This window comes from Thermobia domestica, chromosome 14 (assembly GCF_964235325.1).
Source record: "Thermobia domestica chromosome 14, izTheDome1.hap1.1, whole genome shotgun sequence".
Lineage (NCBI taxonomy): Eukaryota > Metazoa > Arthropoda > Insecta > Zygentoma > Lepismatidae > Thermobia > Thermobia domestica.
The window spans coordinates 142,965,535-142,983,379 of NC_137467.1; the positions used below are offsets into that span (position 1 = coordinate 142,965,535).

Genomic DNA, 17,845 nt, shown 5'->3' on the forward strand with positions numbered 1-17,845 from the left:
TTGGGAAATAACCAAAAGTCATAGGAAGTTACGTTGGGTGATTAGCAGCCTGGTGACACACAGAAATGTTGTGTTTGGCGATGAAAGCCTGAATCAAATTTCGCGGACACACTGCTCATGCCCAAATTCTCGTTCAAAATTGAATGGTTTCCGCTTGGGTATCGCCAAGCTTTTAGCAAAATTTGATACACTATCGCTGTTCAAGTTTTTCTGTCATTTTACCAAAAAAAAAAAAAAAAAAAAAAAAAAAAAAATCCGATGACCGCTTACTACAAAATGAAATGAAATGAAATCTTTAAGTTTAACGTCCCACGGTTATGCCGGTTAGGCTAAAGGAGACAGTGATAATGAGAAATGAGTGAAATGGTGGAATGAAGAAAGTGGGAGGGAACGGGAGAACCCCGAGAAAACCCACGAGCACGGTGTTTGTCCACCACAAAGTCCACACGGCGCGAGCTGGGATCGAACCAGGGACCCCAAGCACCGGAGGTGAACGCTCTACCATTGAGCCACCGCGCCCCCACAACTGCTCACTACAGTAGACGTCTTCACTCGTTGAACAACTGCCGGCGTTTGACGCTTTCTACAGGCGGGAAAGAACCCACTACTGCACACGAGTGTCCCCTCTACATCTACACTGAAAAAAATCTCCCACGATTCATTGGTTTACGCGAGAAAAAAATAAGGTTCGATATTTTTTTAACAGACCTCGTAAGTAGCAGTTTATTGAAACGTTACGTTGAAGACTTTTCTTTCCTTTATTATTTTCAAGTTATTGTTGGTGTTTATCCTTTTTTCCCACAAACTTCAAATTACGTTAATCTATTAGAGCTATCTTTTAATGTTGTCGTCTTTAAAATTCTATCCAATATTACTTTAAATTATTTTGCTGACTTGCACATTTTTTTTCTCATTTTTCCAGATGTGGCATCGAAAATGTTTCAAGTGCCGCGATTGCCATAAAACACTTGACTCAATATTAGCCTGCGATGGACCTGACCGTGACGTATATTGCAAAACATGCTACGGAAAGAAATTTGGACCAAGAGGTTACGGATTTGCATGTGGCTCAGGCTTCTTACAGACTGATGGTCTTACGTAAGCACTTTTAATTAATTATTTTTATTTATCTTTTTAAAAATTTTTTTACTAGAACAAAGTTACTGTCGTAAAGATACTTGAAATTTTATTTATTGAAGTACTTGGTTTGGATGATTTTCGAACCGTTCAAGTTTCAAGTCTTTCTCAGCGGTAATCGAACCGGGAGCAAGTGCGTCACGTACTAGCCACTAACCCAGCAGAGAGGGGTTACAAGTACTGTAGGAATCTCATTTTTAATTTTCCCTATAGTGTTAATTTTTTAATTACATAACGAGAGCTGATCAATAAAGAATAATCATAAATGAATAAAACATAATTTCCTGTAGTAATCCTCCAAATATTGATGGTCTTTTTCAAAATAGTCCCCATTACATGCAATGCACTTGTCCCAATTTTTGGACAGATCCTTCAAAATCGCCTCTGCAGCTTTCACCACTGTCCCTGAAGATGCGAAACGGCGTCCTCAGAAGTGTTTCTCCAAAATTGGAAAAAGAAAGAAATCACAACGGGCTAAATCAGGGCTATATGGAGGATGGGGTACACACGAGACGTTGATCTTTCCAAAATAGTCAGTAGAATTTCTGTACTGTTCTTCGTGTGTCACTTCCATGTTGTCTTATGCGAAACTGAAACTACGTGTGCTTGAACGGCTGCCAAGATCACATTCCTGACGTCATGGCCTTCAAACTTGCTCGATCTATTCGTCATTTCTCCCACTACACAGACGTGTTACGTTTTCTGTGCCTTGCTGTTGTATTCACCTCATAAACACTGATGATCAGTCATTATGATCAGCCTACGTACAGGGTTTTCATAAAGTCTGGACGGATTTAATTTGCTTATAATTTTCATAAAAATGCTCATAATGAAATCAAATAAAGTGCAAACGGTAGCGGAAGGATTAAATTTTTAGTTGGCAACACTGTTAGATAAGCGGCAACTCTGAATACGTTGAGAGGGGGAGAGGGAGGGCAGGGGTCAGTTTCTTACCAAATGCCATCCATTGTTGTTTCAATGTTACCTGTTAAAAGTAAGTTGTAAGCTGTATTGGTGTGTGTGTCTTTTAAAGAAATAAATAAATGAAAAACTCCTCTGAGAAGACTATTTTTTTACCGTATCAAAGATGGCGTCGGTGAAAAAGAAAGCGCAATGTGTTCTGTGGTACGCAGAGCTAAAATCACTAATTCTGGTGTGTCGAAAGTTCACCAAAGAGTTCAAAAAGCCGGCACTGACTGAGAGTGCAATCCGAAAGTGGCATGCTAAGTTCTTGGGGACAGGATGCGTCCTGGACCGTCCTCGAAGTGGGAGGCCGCCAACATCGCCTGCAACAGTGAGCAGGGTAAGGGAAAGCATCATCAACAGCCCACAGAAGTCGATTCCTAGACGGTCCATGGAACTCGGATTTCCACAGACAACCGTGTTTAAGATAGCCAAGAAGACGATCAAGGCCAAAGGTTACAAAATCAAGATAGTCCAGGATCTGCATGATGAAGATTTGGACATCCGGTTCAACTTCTGTGACGCTGTGAGTGGATTCCAGCGCCGCCTACGCGAATGTGTGGACGAAAATGGCGCCCAGTTGGAAGTGTGGCGGTGAATGAACTGAGCTGGTGCAGATTACAGGTAAAAATATAATCCTTCCGCTACCATATGCACTTTATTTGATTTCAATATGAGCATTTTTATGTAAATTATAAGCGAATTAAATCCGTCCATACTTTATGAAAACCCTGTATTATATTTTGTTGTAAATTTCATATGTTCATAATATTTAGTTCATTCTTCCAAATTATCATTTACGTCAATTAGGTAGTCATGTCGGTATTTCACTAGCTTATATCGAGGGCAATGGTATATTACCGAAACTGTAACATAGGTTAGTAATAAGTATTTGCTTTGGTCAGATATTATTTTGATTTAACTTACCTATTTCCTATATACGTCTGATTTGACGAGTCATGCAACGGCATGGTCCCGGCAGAGTAATACATGTGGTACAGTCCTGTGTGGTATGACACTTTAAAAAAAAAAAAAAAAAAAAAAAAAAAAAAAAAAAAAAAAAAAAAAAAAAAAAAAAAAAACTTTGTCAAGGGCTAGACTGAGATTATAATATTAGTATATCTTTTAGCAAAGTGTTTTTATACTAAAAAAAATATCGTGCTATATTCGAGCCAATACTTTTAAAACAACTTGACAAAAGCTTTCTAATAATTCGTTACAAGATCGTTAATGCTCTTTTTCCTTTGTTTCTCTTCCTGACAGGGAGGAAGAAATAACAGCATTGCGACCATTCTACAATCCGGACACAACAGCAATTAAGGCACCTGCAGGACAGGGCTGCCCTCGATGTGGTGGAATGGTATTTGCTGCAGAACAACAACTTGCAAAGGGAACAGTAAGTATTAATCAATTTTCAATTCTTCAGAAAAAAAAAGTATTACCTTATACTTCAATGTTGTATCCATTACCGTACTACCATATACACTCTCTGTTCCTCACATCCTCAGCTGAAACTTTTGTTGTTCTCTGCCAATATCAATGCGTCCTATGCTCTACAATGGTGCATTTTATATTACCTTACTGTTTTAGTTATTTTGAAAAATATAAAATGGTGTGCATTTTAAAGCGAATGACTTTTAAGGAATTTACTAGGTAAAACTTCATAATACAGGATTCACACTGACATTTTAGTATTGATTTTCCATGACTATTAGTAATTTTTTTTCTGAGCCACAACGCCGCAAGCATTATTATTTATGGTTTGGTTTATTTAAAAAAAAAAATCAGCCTCACCATTACCAATTCAACGCTCTTCTTATATATATATTAAATACAGTGAAAGCTTAGTTTGTTTCGTTCAGCCACTCTCGCATTGGTATGGCATAGTGTGGCGGTGCTCCATTTTGCTACCACCACAGGTCATTAATGTTCACAGTGTTGCCATATCAAAACTTTTTATCCAGAGTTACAAATACTACAGTCAGTCAAACATCATATACATAAATATGGGTCAACCTGTAAAACACTAGTACCAAACAATAGCTATATACTAACATTTTTAATATCTCAGCATTTTGAATACTCATATATATCATATATATGAGTAAAGAAAATAAACATAACCATGAAGTAAACATATATATCATAATTTGGCCCTTCTCTTTAATTATCTATAACAAACAAACCTAACCTTTTTCCTCTCTCGCATTTAAATTTTTACAGTATTAATAAAACAAAACTAGCCAAAGTACTAACTAAATATTATTAACATTTGTGTAATAGTTTAGGTAATGCACCATCAGCTTCATCAGACACGTGATAAAATACTAATCGCAAGGTTAGGCGATGGTGCACTGCCTATACTATTACACAAGTATTACTAATATATATCTAGTACTTTGTCAGTTTTATTTTATTCATACTGTTGAATACTTTCAAAGCTATAACGAACAAGTATAATTTTTATTTAATTTGTTATTCTTTTAGAGCTTGAAGTTTTAACACCTTTTGGTGTTCCTAAGGCTTCTCCATTTCTAAATATAATTTTCTTTCATCAACCTTCTTCTTATCGTTTTATTTTTGGATCTGTCTTGATTCATGAAGGTGTTCTTCATATCTTCTGTGACCAACTTTAAAAAAATCCTGACTCTTCTGTGAAATACATTAAATTTCCCCGACTTTCGGCATATTTTAAAGATTTGCTGATTATTTTAAATATCCTTGACTTTCAAGGTCAGTTTAAACCTGCAATACAAGAAACCTTTCATGTGACGTCAATGAATATTCTAGAAAAGCAGTTGAAAGTATAGTACTTACATTGTGTACAAAGTAAAGAAGAAAATAAAAGGAATGTATTTTCTATCACATCATTCGGGACAGGACATAGGACATCCAAGGACTGAGCAAAGCTAGGGTTTTTCACTTTCTAGACTTCCGAGTATATAGGAAGACATGTAGTCAGTATCAAGTTGCAACATTTGACCGCCTTTAGCTCTCAGGTTTCCTCAGATTTACACTTTCTAGGCTTTCGAACATGAGATATAGTCAGTACCACGTTGCAATACTTGACCGCCTTTAGCTCTCAGGTTTCCCCAGATACTCATTTTACAGACACTGAGTGAATCCCTGAGTAGTAATGGAGCGAAGGAACAAGAAAAGAACTCCAACCCCACCAAGGATTGAATCTAGGCCTTCCAACTCTTAGGTATACATCTTACCGACTACACCACCGCGAATTTATTATTTATAACTACCTGGTCTTCGAACGTGGAGATAGGATTATGGAAAGTATTTGAACCCTCTTGAATGGAAGTGCAGTGATAGTGACCAAGTTGTCAGTTTGAGCAACAAAAAGTGATTTCTGTTTTTTTTTTTTTTTTTTTTCATTTCTAGACTTCTTTCCGAACTATAAACTATCTAATAACTCGGTATATTCTTTATACAATTATTTTACTGTTGTTTACCTTGTTTTGCGAATCACTCAAGATTAGAACCAATAATATTTAAATTAAACATAATTTCTTGTTTTTATATGTAATTAAAACTTTTGAAATGTTTTCACACGCTATCTTCATAACCACAACACAAAACTGCATTTGTTAATTTTTTTTTTTTCAGCGCTTTCCGCTTCAACTCGCCCACACAAACTCTCAACCATTACTTTATCACCTAATAATCTTGTAGTTGCGTATTTAAAGGAGAATCGTAATTGCAGTTGGTTATAATATAATCAGTGGCGTTGAAATCCTAGAAATAAAGTTTAAACATGTTAAAAGAAATGGTCGCTATGCGATCTAAATAAATAAGAAGAATCACTGTCGTTAAATTTTATCCCATATGTTAGAATTAGAAAGCCGTTATTAGATGCATTTTCTCCCTCTCTCTTGGCAACACTAATATAATAAAAATCTAAGTTGGGCCATGGTCCATCTATGCACCAAAATTCATCAAAATCATTCATGTTTATTTATATGGAGATACTACGTATTTGGTAACATTGAGTCAATGATAATTATAAATTGCTTATCTATATGCGCTCAAATTGATTTCCTAGATGATATTTCAGCTGCCCTGCTGCAGCATTCAGTGAGTCTATGTACCGATATTTGTTGACACCAAAAGCTTCTTTATATCCTGAAGTGACTTTTTTTTCCCCTTAAGAATAGAGGAATATGGTCTAAACTCAGTTTAAGTTTACTTATAGATCATTGAAAAATAAAATTTAATCACTTATGTCAGAAACTGTTCAAATATCCGAAAATATAAGATACCCTTATGAATTAATTCACTAATACGTTAATGTGTGCGATTTAATGCAGTAATTTTTATTAAACAAAAATCAAAATTTGTTACCTGTGTGGTGCGTTTTGGAGTTTGAAAATACTGCAATATTCCGTTGACTTTATTTTGTCAACTTCGACGAGCAATGGTTATTGACAAACTAAATTTTAGGTATCTGTAGTTACTATTTATTATTCCCATGGTATTTTCGATGCAAAATAGTTTCTAACAGCATTTATCAACGCCAATGCTTGTACATTGTATTGTTGATTATAAAATCCTATTGTTGATCTAAATCTCTTTTATCTAATTTCAATTTTGGATTTTTGTTCTAAATATAAAGATTCAAATACGGATCTTTCCATTGTGGAGAGTCTTTACAGTACTTTATAGAATATTTTGACTGGAAAATCAATTTAAGCACATTAAGCTAAGTAATTTATAATTTTCATTCATTATGTTTACGCAAAATTAGAACTATAACTTATTGGGTTATCTTATATATTAGTTATATTAGAATGCACGTGTAAGTGTTAAATCTGGGAAATCCATGTGTTTCCTATTACGTGACGATATCCGGAGGAAGGTTGATGCAACCTTAAGGGGTTGATCATCTGTTGCGTCTTCACATTTTCACTTACCTTAAAATATTATAATCTAGGTTGTAAGGTGGGTAATGAATCACTTTCACTGCAGGCTTGACAGCAACATCGTTGTGGACTGAAGCATTGCAATGCAGTATGTTAGCTCGACACACAACGACTGATTCGAATAACTGCCTCCAACAAACTGACGCAGCTAGACAGTTGAAACTGATACATTATTTCTTCCATAGATGGCACTGTATACCATGAATGGCTTATTATCAATGACGCAGTATTTCAGTTTCAGCCCGGAAACTTTTGGAAATACCCTCGTATAATGAAGATCCACGTTAAATTGAAGCTTTCAGTCCATACTAACCGTACCCACTCCTGCTCTCTCTTAATCTGCAAATCATATTTTACATAAAGTCTCTCCCTGATAACAAACATTAATAACAAGAAAACAAATAAAGATAGAAGCGTGCGAGCTGAAAACATCGCTTGTATGATACTTCAAGATTTTGCCACAGCCTATGCTGCCATCTACTGCAGCTGACTCCAGCGTAACAGTCATTTATTAAAAATGGCATCAGCACAGCAGAAAGCAAAGTGCATGTTGTGGTATCATGACAAAATTTCCCATTACAGTTCAACGAACATTCAGGAGAGAGTATGGACAGCAGCCACCAGATGTGAAGAGCACCAAGGAATGGTATAGTAAGTTTATTGAAACAGGAAGTGTTTAAGATCGTGATAGAAGCGATAGATCGAGTGTTAGTGAGGAACGTGTGGAAGCTGTTCGTGTTACTTTACCCCAAAGTCCACGGAAATCCTTGCGTTGCGCATCACATGAACTGGACATTCTGAAGTCAACTGTGTTAAAAGGTTTACACAAACGGTTGAAGTTACACTCATATAAGGTGTAGATTGTTCATGCGTTAACACAAGAAAACCGTCCCCGACCCTCAAGTTTCGCATGTGACATCGCATGGGCAACTAATGGAGCACATAAGGAAATTCTCTAAATCAGGTAAAAAGACTTGAGTTTTCCTATTATTGAGTTTGAATTTTCCTATTATTTGCCGCAAATCGCATGCTTTTATCATTCTTAGTTTTCTTGTTATCAATGTTTGTTACCAGGGAGAGACTTTATGTATTATGAGTTGCCTCCAACTCATTAATTCTCAAAACTGTTTACAGATGAAGCAGCAATCTTGAATTCCTTGAATTGAAGTTCATAGTACTATGTGCTTAAAATTTTAACATATCAATAAATACGTACTTCTGAACGAAACAAGAACTGCTAAAACACCGAAATCTTCTAACAGTTTAAACCCAAAGCAGAAGATAAATTAAAAACGTTAGTTGGTTTGTATATGTTGATAGATATAGAAAAATTCTACGAAGCTTCATGATTGCCCAAATTTATGCAACTTATGAAGCTATGGATTTTCAGTTTTACAAAGAAAACCGCGAAGAATGAAACATGAACAAGCAACGCAAAACATGTTTTGTCGTAGGTGTGGATAACGAACTAAGCAAGAATGTAGACCACTTCATAAACATTTACTACTTTATTAAGTAATATTTTGTTCTTATTAGAAGACTAGCTGAAATGTATGAAAAGAAATAGATTTATGAAAAATATTAGGAGGACATAATAAAACAAATGAAGTCTACGTACTTTGCGTATTCTTGTTATTTATATTAATTAAGCTGATAATTTCGACATCTTTGTAAACCTCTGGCGTCTTTCTCGATTCACACGTCTCCTACGAGTCAAATATCAAGTTCTCCACCTACATTCCATTTCTTGAATTCTTTTCCCAAATCTTGAATTTAAATATTTTCTTAACACTGCAAAAATATCCAAGCACTAAACTGTCACCGGATTGCACTTTTCTTGTAACCAATTGTGTAAATTCAAAATCTTGTCACCATATTGAGTCAGGATCGCCAAATATTATATTGATACATTTTCTGAGAATAATAATAATAATAATAAAAGTAACTATACTCTGAGCTATGTGTGACATTCACTGCACAAAAGTTGGAATTACATTATTAAGCTTTTTAATCCTACGAGAAATTATTAATCATCAGTTAATTTTTTGAACCCCAAAATCTTCATACGTAGCTATGCTAAGTGCTATTTGCGAAAATTCTTTTTAAACGGTTCAGCCGTTTCCTTACTTTCGATCATTTTATAAATACAAAATGGGAAATTAACATATTATACATCCTCATCCCCACTTTTCTCCTTACAAGCAAAATTTTCTAAATGGGTGGAGAACATGCCCACTTATTTTAAATGAATTTATATATCAAAAATTTGAGGAATCCAAACATTCTCTATTATTTGGTATAAACTTTGAACTCCCTACTCCTCCTTAGGACACGCATTTTAATCAAGTCACACAAGTCCAGTTTGAGGTAGATACTAACTAAATTCAAAAATTCAATTCAAACAGTTCAGCCGGTTTCTCATAATACTGTCACAAAATAGGTTACGCACAGATATTTCAATGCAATAAATGAATTCTGCAATATATTAAAGAAAGAAAAAAATGAAATAGTGTGGGCTAAACTGATAAGCACTTGCGTCATTTAATCATTTAATTATAAAATGCTGCTGTTATTCAATTTTTCAGATGTGGCATAAAAAATGCTTCAACTGCCGGGAATGCCATAGACCATTGGACTCTGTACTAGCCTGTGATGGTCCAGATAGAGAAGTGTACTGCAAAGCTTGTTATGGCAAGAAATTCGGTCCAAAAGGTTTTGGATACGGTCACACTCCTACTTTGGTATCCGTAGATGGAGAATCCACAATACAATAGTGAGTATCTATATGTTTATTTACTCTTTATAGGAAAGGTTATAATTACACACTGTTTATGTTTTAAGAATTAATGCTTTTTTGTTTGTTTGTTTGTTTAAAGTTTAAAAGTTTCAGATAATTCTTATAGCAGTGCTTTCCAATCTTTCCCTTCTGGCGACACTATTAGTACAAAGAATTTTACACGACACTCATTCATTGATATTAACTATATAAAATTTCTTTTTTATAGATTTCCCAAGTATAATATATTTAACAAATTAAAATTTACTTTTATAGAAGATTTTCCACATTAGACAAATTAAAATTTGTTTTTCATGCAAAGTTTTCCAAGTACAATACATTAAACAAAATATTTTTTAAAATAGATTTTCCAGTATAATACATTAAATAAAATAAAATTTATTTTTATAGAAGATTTCCCACATTAGACAAAATAAAATTTACTTTTATAGATTTCTCACATTAGACAAAATAAAATTTGTTTTTCATAAGAAATTTCCCAAGTAAATATATTAAACAAAATAAAATTTACTTTTATAGGAGATTTCCCATGTATAGTACATTGAACACCTTTTCACAGATGCAAAACTTTAGGTTTAAATTTTCATAATAATATTGAAAAGTTACATCTTCATACAACAGTTCAATGAGACGCACTATTTTATTGTAGATCAGCTTGTCTTGAAGTTTCAAACATACCGCTTGGCTGATATCATCGAATGTTTCATAAATTGCTACAATTCTTTTTCTAACACCAAATTTGTCAATTTTTTGGCATCATTTTGAAGTAATAACACATGTCATGCAATAAAGAAATAAACTGAAGGAAAAACAATTGCTAATCTCGCAGTTTGCTGGGAGTATCAAAACTCAAAAAAGTTAAACATATATAGTAGAAACCAGAGACATCTAGTGCCATTATTTAATGTTACTCGCACCAAATTGTAAAAATTCTTTCTTCGATCACGCAATTCAAACGCTGAACGAAAAGCAGAAAATTTAGGTTTACTTAATTATGAGTTCTTCATTTGTTTTATTTTCTGAATTTATAACAAAATGTCTCGACACTCTTGATGCTACGACACGCCACCCATATTAGAAAGCTCTGCCTTACGGTATAAGAAAGATTGTACTTACACACCGTATTTGCACACGTTTTTAAGTTAATTTTGGTCTGATTACTGAAAAATCAACGTCCATAAAATATGCTGATTTTAAAATAGAGGTTTTATCTGGAGGCTTTATTATAGTGATATATGGAAACTAAAAACACAGTACTTTTGTTATTTATTTTGTTACATAGGATTAATTTTGAATTAACAATAATAAAATTTATGACAATTTAGTTTATATAGTGCATGACACGATAAACCAATTTAATATTTACACATTACTAACAGTGTATTAGGTTTCTTAAGATTGCCTCACAACGATAAAACCATAAATTCCAGATACCTTTTAATTGAAATGAAATCTTTGAGTTTTACGTCCCACGGTTATGCCGGTTAGGCTAAAGGAGACGGTGATTATGAGAGATGAGTGAAATGGTGGAATGAAGAAAGTGGGAGGAAACGGGAGAACCCCGAGAAAACCCACGAGCACGGTGTTTGTCCACCACAAAGTTCACTTGGAGGGGGCTGGGATCGAACCCGGGACCCCAAGCACCAGAGGTGAACGCTCTACCACTGAGCCACCGCGCCCCCTACCTTTTAATTATCTTTAATCGATAGTTGTATCTTGTATCGCATAATTTCACATTTTCTTTTCAGTCCTGACACAAAACCAACAACTGGTGCCAGATTACCAAGAGGCCAAGGTTGCCCACGATGTGGATTCGCTGTTTATGCTGCAGAACAGATGATCAGTAAAAACAAGGTATTATTAATTTAATGATGGATAGTTATTGTATGATACACATTATTTCGTTAGCAATGAATACCAAGAGAGTATTTAAATGCAGTGGTGCTATTCAACCGATCGCTAGAACCGGTTGTTAAAATATTTAGAGTTCAAAGAATCGTTTGTTATACCCAGATATAACAATAAATTTTACCCAGTTATATATACCCAGAATAAGTGAATTTTAGTTTAACTATCTTTGTTTTTAGAAATTCTTCCAGCTACAGGTTAAATATACGGTCTCTCAGAACAAGGTATAAGCGTTTATTTCTTAATCTCAAATGTTCAGATATCAAGAATGAAAACTGGGATCACACAAGTGTAGTAGTGAGGGTTACTTATATTTGAAATTGGTACATACCATTATCAATAATTGTTCATCCATTGCTGGATTAAGGTTTTCCCAATACTTTTTGACAAACATCTATCTTGGATAATTTGTTTCCAAGATATTCGCAGTGCTACCTAATTTCGTCACACCACCTTGTAATATTAGGATGCTCTGTAAGTTGCTACTTGTCACTTGTGGTATCCAGTAACAATTGGTTTTGTCTACCTTGTATATGTTTTCTTCCTAAGAGAGTTATATCTATCTACCTACTTATCCATATCCATCTATCTCTCTATATATACAATATATAGAACCGGTTGTTAAAAAATTAGGATAGCACCACTGTTTAAATGTTCCTAATTGTGAAACATTGTACCATTTCCAGTGCAGTAGTCTAGCGTAAAGCTACTACGCTCTCTCCTTTTCCCGGGAAATCTCTGTATCTTTCAATTTGCGAGTGACGACGTCTGTTGAATTGAACAACGAACAACTATTAAATTTGTGTATTACTTCATCAGTCGCTACTGAGATATTAACAATGCTTCAAAAAAATATATGTTAACAAAATTATTTTATCTTGTTCTACTCAAGGACAATATGCTGACACGCTCAGGAATTTTAACAATTATTTTACTTTCTTGAAATTCTGATTTATGTTTACGACTGTTCCCTGCAGCCTTGTTCACGGAGAATAACATAGAACAAAAAGTAATAACAACATCGAAGAAATAAAAAGAAACGGACTCATCAGGATAGAGCAGTGCAAAAACACTCTGTCAATAGCTTACTGTACCAAATTTAGGATCTATTAAATGTCTCAATTAAATATCGGGTTTTACAAGATAAACTGCGCGTGTTTGGAAGGTTATATAGGCATGACGAAAAGAAATTTTGAAGTATGAGTCAAGGAACATCTTAGGTCAGAGCTGCTAAAGCAAAACTCCTGGTTTCAGGTCCTTCGAAACATTTAAAAGAAACATAATTTCGTATACTCAAGAATTTTATTTGGAGCGTAGAATGAAATAGAAAGCCTTGTTTTAAACGTAATATTATTTTTCTTTAAAAAAAAAAAAAAAAAAAAAAAACCGGAGGAATGAGAGATAGTAATTAAAAAGTACATATATTAATAGTATTGGCACAAGAACAAACTTTAACATGAGCTATAAATCTTCCCTGTCTAAACAAAGAATACACAACTTGAGCCCTCTGTGTGACCAGAATCTATCGATAAAGTATTTTTTGCACTGCTCTACCCTGGTGAGTCCTTCCTTTTTATTTCTTTGATGTTTTTATTACGGTTTCTTCTAGTTTTACCCTCCGAGTAGAAGGGTCTAGGGGAGAGCCAAGAGGTTGAAAATGTAGGATATTTTCAGAAATCAGAATTTCAAATAGAATGATAGTATACCGAAAATAAGAGGGATGAAATGATGGTACAAATTTGACAGATACGATTAAGAATACTACAATACAAGAACGGAGCAATCATTACTTCGTTACACAGATAATAACTTGCACAAGTATTCATATTCATTCAGTACAAAAACGTTCTTTGTTGTAGTATCAAAAATCAGACTATTGATACAAAAATTAGTAAATTTACGAGATACAAGTGCTTCTGTGAAGATTGTAGTGTAACCGCCAGTATGACAAAGTTGATAAATCTCAAAGAATGAATTCCAGGAATGTTTACAAGTTCAGAACCTTAGAGAAAATGCGTATCTACTAAAGAAAAATACTGTAAACTCAACAGTAATAAAAGTTATCATACGTTAAAACATCCAGGACAAAATCAACGAACGACTCCTCAAATCTTCCGCAGCTCAATTAAAGGGAACTTATCGTTACATACAGGGCACGATGTGTGAAATTCTCTGCTTGTCCATTCTGTAGATTGCTTGGATTTTAGTTCGATAGTAAGATTTATTCTGTACCTAATTTATGGACAGTGAAAAATCCTTAATATGTACTTTTTACGTAAGATTATGAGAAACAAATACTTAACTGAACATCTTAAACTGATATTTCAATTAACGGTTTTGAACTGCAAATGACTCCGAAAACTGACATTGATCCCGTCGACAGATGTTTTTAAAACATGAAACAGTTACACACATACACACTCAAGAAGTACTTGTTGTGTAATAAGATTCATAAATTAAAAGAAAGAAAAACAAAAAAAGAAAGAACTATGAACCAACTTGTTACCGTTCAGTAGAATTCAATCCTTTAATCGCCGTACTGGATTCTGGAACGAAAGATAAGAAAAAGATAAATGCTATTCTCAAATTTTATATTTCACCTGAAGTACTTCTTGAATGTGTGGGTAAATGGTCCCGGTTTAAAGACTTCCTGTCGACGTATATTACATCATCAATTGGCTGAGAGATTCACAACTCAAGACGGTTAATTGAATGTTTGTTATTTGGGATCTTACATAAAAGTACATACTAAGGATTTTCCATTATCCATAAATTAGGAAGAGAAGGAAATTTTACTATCGAAATAAAAATCTTATCCCATCAATTTTATACTACAGGTTTAACAACCAGAGAATTCTATTCATGTTGCTCTCTTTGTAGCGACAGGTTTTCTGTATGTGTGCTGAAGAAGAGGTGAGAAGTGCTTCGAAACAGTTCGCAGGTTTTGCCTTTGATTTTTTAAGCATGAGAATTTTTATTGACTGTTAATAGATATGCATCCCATCGAATCAGTTAGTAATTATACTGTAATTTTTGTTGTTGTTATTTTGTACGATGTATTCCAAGAACCATTTATTGAATAACTAACCTTATTTGTATCACTTATAGACTAAATTATTTTATTATTATTCTTTTCAGATATGGCATCGTCGTTGCTTTAGCTGCGGTGAGTGCCACCGATCTTTGGATTCCACTAACTTGAATGATGCTCCAGACGGTGAGATCTACTGCAAAGGGTGCTACGGCAAGAAGTTTGGGCCCCGTGGTGTTGGGTATGGAATGGGTGCTGGCACCCTTACCATGGCCTGAACCCCCTCCCTTACGTGCAACTACAATTCTCCCTGCTGCGTTTCCACAACTTAATATCTCTACTATATAAAGAGGTGCTCACATTTCTTACGATGAAGACAATGATACATTCTTCGAATTATTTTAATTTTCACGCAACACCAGCGGGATGAACAAATGTTGGAGAAACACGGGGAAAGTCTAGTCGCTAGACTGGCAAGGATTCGAAACCAAACATTCTACTACTTGGGCTACTAGTGATACAATCAATTTGCCTTGTTTGTTAATACTTCTTTTGACCTCAACTAATTAGATAGCTTCTGACAATTTTTCGTAGAGGCAATCCATTTCTCGTAAAATTTTAAGTAAGAATTTTTTTGCTTAAATGTACAGTAGTACAATATTTCGAATGTGAAAATGAAACAATTTGAAATTTAAGCAGAAAAATACGGCTTAAAAATTAACCACGAAAAGTGGACTGTCTCTATGAAAAAAAGATTACCAGAAACTATCTGATTGGCTGAAACGAGAGGACGAAACAATTAACACGGAAAACATGGTGTCCTGATAGCTCAAGTGGTGTGAGCGCCCGACCAGCAAGTAGAAAGATGGAGGTTTGAGTCCCCGCACCAGTCCAGCTACCAGATTTAACTGTGTTTTTGACAACAACGACACGCATTCATGTATTGATTACTAGTCATAATCAAAGGACTGTGTGGCAGTGGAGATGTTACGGACGCAATAACGCTGGAGTACCGTATTTTGTATTTTCAACAATCGAAACACGCCATGTCAGACATAAATAAATAAAGATGCAATAATTACAGCTTTTTTTGGTAACATGATAACATTTTTATGTAAATATTTTTAAACATAGCTCAACTATTTTATGAAAGATTATTATTGTTACATTTACTATGATGATAAGAAAACGATAATGATATAAAACGAAGTTTCTTCACCTATTTTAACGTTGTGGATTTTAATAACTAACAAACGATGATCTTGTAGCATGCAAAATACTATATATATATATATATAAATATCACATAGCCGTTTATATATATAAGATGCTGTTATATATATTGTTAGTAAAACTAAAGGTATTACTTTATATATATGTATATACATAAGACTCATGGATTTGCTTTGCTTGGATTGGAATGCATTTTTTTTATTTAAAATTTTTCCAAGACGGACTGATGTTGGGTTCGCTACAGAGGTACACGATATTATGTATTATTAGAACAAATATATATATGTTATATTTTTATTTCAATTCTTTACTATGCTAAGTGTATTTCAGAGGGTCCTTTATTTTAGGGATTCTCCCCAACTGCCAAAAACGTGAAACCGGAGCATGACATAAAAAGGGAACAATTTAACGATGGTGTTCATTGTTTCAAATATACGAAAGCGATATTCGCTCGTTTTGTACATGCGATTCGAACGACCAGGTCGTTATTTATTATTATTTTTTTTTTTATCACGACCTGTGACGATCATACTCTTGTGCTTCACGTCCTGTTATTATGTGATTTGTTGTGTGTGTAAGCTTGTCAAACGAATATGAAAGTAAAGAGAGAAAAAAAAAAGAAGTTCATGCTGGCAGATGTTGTTGCTTTGTGCATTTGTTATCATTATCATCATTATTGATTATTATTACTTTATTTTTCATTTAGAATGTAATTTTTGTCGTAAAAATAAATAAAAACCTTTTAAAAAAAGTCACAGTCATTAGTCATTACTCATAAGATTTACTAAAGGAAAACTCACTGTATGCATCAGTTAAACAAAATATTTGGATACTGTTTCAAAAGCTCTCTGGATCCTTCCTCAGTGCCAGTATTATATCTAGTATTACAAGGAATGGACAAAAATATGGAAACACCAAAAAAATTGCACATTAATAACGAGTAGGACCACCTTTGGCACACAGAACGTCCTGCAGTCGACGGAAAATGGAGAAACACAGGTCACGTATGGTTGCCAAAGGGAAGTTGTACTATTCTTCCGCCAAAGCAGCTGCAAGTTGATGTAGAGACGACGGTGGTGGGTAGCGGGCTTGCACCTTGATCTCCAAAACTAACCACAAGGGCTCAATGATATTGAGGTCTGGCCATGGCAGACGTGACACTTTATCTACGTGCTCATCAAACCAGTCCTGGACGATGTGAGCTGTATGAACAGGGGCTCTGACATCTTGAAACACGGCATTACCGTCTGGGAACAAAGTTTGCACCACGGGATGCAGCTAGTTCACTCGAAATGATTATATAGTTCTTGGCAGTGACATGTCCATGCAGGGTGGTGATGGGTAAGGCAGAATACTAGGATATGGCTGCCCAAATCATCACTGAGCCACCGCCATGCTTCCCTCTTAGTAACAGACAATTTGTACCGTACGCTTGTGCTAGCGTTCTCCACACGTAAGCTCGGCCAGCAGTTGGAAACAATGTAAAGGAAGACTCATCCGACCAGATGACAGTTCTACTGCTCCATTGTCCAGTTTTTATGGGCGTTACACCACTGTCTCCATATGGTCAACAGTCACGAGTGGTTTAGGAATTGCAGATCTACCATAAATGAAGGGTAAGGAGAAAAAACAAGGAATGTCCATGTGTGTGCTTTATCGGGTGCTTTGTTCTATCTGTTCGTGACTCTTGGTACTATTTGACAGTATATGCCATGCATGCGTAATGTCGAAATGCCTATGTAAAAAGGGGCAAAAGATTTGACTACCCTATTCTTTTTTACGCGGTTTAAAATATAAAAACGCCGTTTTCACGAAAATACAATTTTGTGACATTCCTCCTTTTTT

General features: G+C 34.7%; 1 protein-coding gene across 7 annotated transcripts in view; it reads left to right on the plus strand.

Moving 5' to 3' along the window:
- LOC145670366 (muscle LIM protein 1-like) overlaps positions 1-16,751 on the plus strand; it is an 86,076-nt gene extending 69,325 nt beyond the window's left edge. For all 7 annotated transcript variants that reach the window (XM_081738965.1, XM_081738962.1, XM_081738966.1 and 4 more), the window contains 5 exons: positions 923-1,098; positions 3,364-3,496; positions 9,617-9,804; positions 11,577-11,682; positions 14,875-16,751. In XM_081738965.1, coding sequence (XP_081595091.1) covers positions 923-1,098; positions 3,364-3,496; positions 9,617-9,804; positions 11,577-11,682; positions 14,875-15,045 — 774 coding nt within the window. In that variant the 3' untranslated portion in view covers positions 15,046-16,751. The remainder of the gene's footprint in view (positions 1-922; positions 1,099-3,363; positions 3,497-9,616; positions 9,805-11,576; positions 11,683-14,874) is intronic.
- The last annotated feature ends 1,094 nt before the right edge of the window (positions 16,752-17,845 follow it).